Source organism: Camellia sinensis, chromosome 5 (assembly GCF_055761805.1).
Source record: "Camellia sinensis isolate YWXY chromosome 5, ASM5576180v1, whole genome shotgun sequence".
Taxonomy (NCBI): Eukaryota; Viridiplantae; Streptophyta; class Magnoliopsida; order Ericales; family Theaceae; genus Camellia; species Camellia sinensis.
Window position 1 is genome coordinate 210487014 of NC_138965.1, and position 2794 is coordinate 210489807.

The 2794-nt window shown below is 37.0% G+C and overlaps 1 protein-coding gene across 1 annotated transcript; it reads right to left on the minus strand.

Annotated features, from left to right (window-relative positions):
- LOC114313671 (ATP-dependent DNA helicase PIF1-like) lies at positions 1-2581 on the minus strand. The gene is made up of 3 exons (XM_028260076.2): positions 854-2581; positions 436-710; positions 1-343 (listed from the first exon to the last, which is right to left on the minus strand). The coding sequence occupies exons 1-3, from the start codon at positions 2579-2581 to the stop codon at positions 1-3; spliced, it is 2346 nt and encodes a 781-aa protein (XP_028115877.2).
- Between the last annotated feature and the right edge of the window lie 213 nt (positions 2582-2794).

Below are 2794 nucleotides of genomic sequence, written 5' to 3' on the forward strand. Positions count from 1 at the left end.
TCATAACAAAACTTCAGGGTAAACAATATTTGTAGTGGAATCTGGCTCATCATTAGGGAGGAGGATACTTATACGATCGAAAGATATGCATCTGGGTAATGCCACGTATAGTTGCCCATGACTAAAAACAGATGTATGCAAATCAACCCCAACAAATTTCACATATTGTCCTTGAGATTTGTTAATGGTCAAAGCGTATGCCAATCGAATTGGAAATTGACGTTTTGTCATTCGGAAAGGCATTTCTGCAGAAGACGGAGTCAATGATATCCTTGGTATAAATGCCAAATTGCCAAAATTCTCTCCAGTTAAGATTCGAGCTTCAATTATGCGAGTGTCGCACCTTGATACCATCAATCTTGTGCCATTACACAGTCCATCTTTCGGTGCAATGTTTCTTAATAACATTATAGGACAACCCACTTTCAACTCTACCTTAAAAGTTGGTAGCCAGGAGGATCCAATGAATTTAAAAACTCATTAGGATATCTGTTTGTAATGGAAGGATCAATTTCATCATCTTTAGCCATCTTATCTGCAGCAAGATACGTATATGTATTCCCTGGAAAAATATTCAACGCAGCAATATTGATAGCACTGACATCATCATTTCGTGCAGAAAGAATTGTACGCTCCGTTAAGAATGATGGGGTTGATGTATCTGCCACATCCAATTGTGGATAAACTGCTGAGAGTAATTCCTTTAGATCCTAGCATTTGTGTATTGTTGATGGAATTTTAATGATTTCTTGCGGATTGGTTCCAACCTAATAAATAAAATAAAATAAATTAAAAAAAATGGTGTAATCAATTTATCCTCAAATGGTATAATCAAAGTTCGAATGAGTATTACCTCCGTCAAGAATTTTGCAAAAATAGCATTTCCAAGGTTTGCATGATTCAAGCGTATATTCAAATCTAAAGATAAAACATGTAGATCCTTCCACAAAACAGAGTGTCTCAATGATGCATTCACAGTTTGCTCACGAACTCCTTTGGTTATAATTGGTAAGATTTGTTGAAAGTCTCTACCAAGAACAATAGTGATACCCCCAAATGGCTTTTCATAATCACAAATATCTCGAAGTGTGCGATCAACCGCCTCAACACAATGTCTATGTTGCATAGGAACTTCATCCCAAATTATGAGTTTTGTTTCTCTAAACAATTCAGCCTGTAATGATTGCTTGCTAAACCCACAAACTGAATTTTCCAAGACATCCAATGGAATGGAAAATGTTGAATGTGCAGTGCGACCTCCTACTAATAGCAATGATGCAATTCCAGATGAAGCCACGATAACAACAATATGGCCAAGGCTGCGACATTTTAATGCAATCGTATTGTACAAAAATGTTTTCCCCGTTCTGGCACCGCCATTCAAAAAGAAAATAGTCCCTTTACTTTCAAAGACTGAAGAAGTGATTGCGTTATAAGCAGTTCGTTGTCCATTATTGAGGCGATCAATAGTAATTTGCACATCTGTCTGTTGTGCCTTATTATGTAGTTGTTGATGTTCGAATATCAATCGGTTACCAACTGTTGCACTCCAATTTGCTGTTGGTTGTGGCATGGGTGGGAAGTCAATTAAACTCTTTCTTGATTCTTGAAGCATTTGATTCAAAAGATACAAACCATAATCTTCAATTTGTGCCTTAGTTGGGTTAGAAATGGCAAACAATGTACGAAGCTTATGTGCAAGATCATCACAGATATGCATTAAAAATTGATTCCATAACACATGTGGCTGTAGTGGACAACATTGGGTCATAATAATACAAAACAATCTCCTTAATTGATATCCGGTTTTCATAACTGCAGCCTCTTTCAGGCACTGTATCCATTCTTCATCATCTTTTAAGAGTCCTCTTGCAACACATGCTGATTTAAACGTTTCATGCAAAACATTGTTAACTGTACGTAAACATTGAAACGATCTTGGCCCTTTGACAACAGTTAACAACAAACGCAGATAAAATCTTTTACCATAGTTAGGGCTAGCAAAGTACATTCTACCAATTGCATATCCATGTTCTCTTGGTTTCCATCTATGTTCTGACTTGAGCCAAACAAAATGTTGCGGAAATGCTTGGTAAGTGAATTGGCATTCATTTTCATTGGATGCACAATAATCAAAAAAACCAGTAAGAGTCGATTTTTGTTGCGCAGCTCTAGAAAGAATCATTTCCAATGAGTCATTAGGATTGAAAAGAACACGATGCATTCCAGGTAGATGAAGTGCCAAGCGAACAACTGTTGGCATTTCTGCATGCAAATGATGACCGAATATTCGCCAAGCAGCTTTTGGTGGTCCAATATACCTCGCATCAAGATATTGTTGGATCTCATTAATCAATCCCAAAACCATTGTTGTGCGATCATAACCCTTGTAAATATACTTATGTATATACTTAACACATCTCACTCCAGTACAAACTTCTACATTTATATGACAGTTGAACCGTTTAGAAAGATATGCATTGTATGGTACCACATCACTGTTGTCAACTTCCTGTCCTCTCACAGTATATACTTGACCACTATTGCGATGACGATAGATTGGATATCTATCTTGGTCCATAGTTGTTGATTCTACAAAGGCTCAAGGGTATTTCTTAGTACATCTACCATTTTCCATACATGGTGCTTGGGGATTTCGAGCACCACATGATCCATGTACCATGCAACACTTGACAGTTTCAAAAAGTGTAGGATCATCTTTTGGATCTGAAAATTCTACACAAACTAATTTGTCTACTTGAGCACATGTTCGAATTTTGTCTGGACTTTTAAG

Coding starts and splice junctions, on each gene's coding strand:
- LOC114313671 (XM_028260076.2), bottom strand. CDS start 2,581: ATGGACCAAGATAGATATCCAATCTATCGTCATCGCAATAGTGGTCAA. Junction 711..853: donor TTGCAAAATTCTTGACGGAG/GTAATACTCATT, acceptor CACAAATGCTAG/GATCTAAAGGAATTACTCTC. Junction 344..435: donor CCTGGCTACCAACTTTTAAG/GTAGAGTTGAAA, acceptor GATGGTATCAAG/GTGCGACACTCGCATAATTG.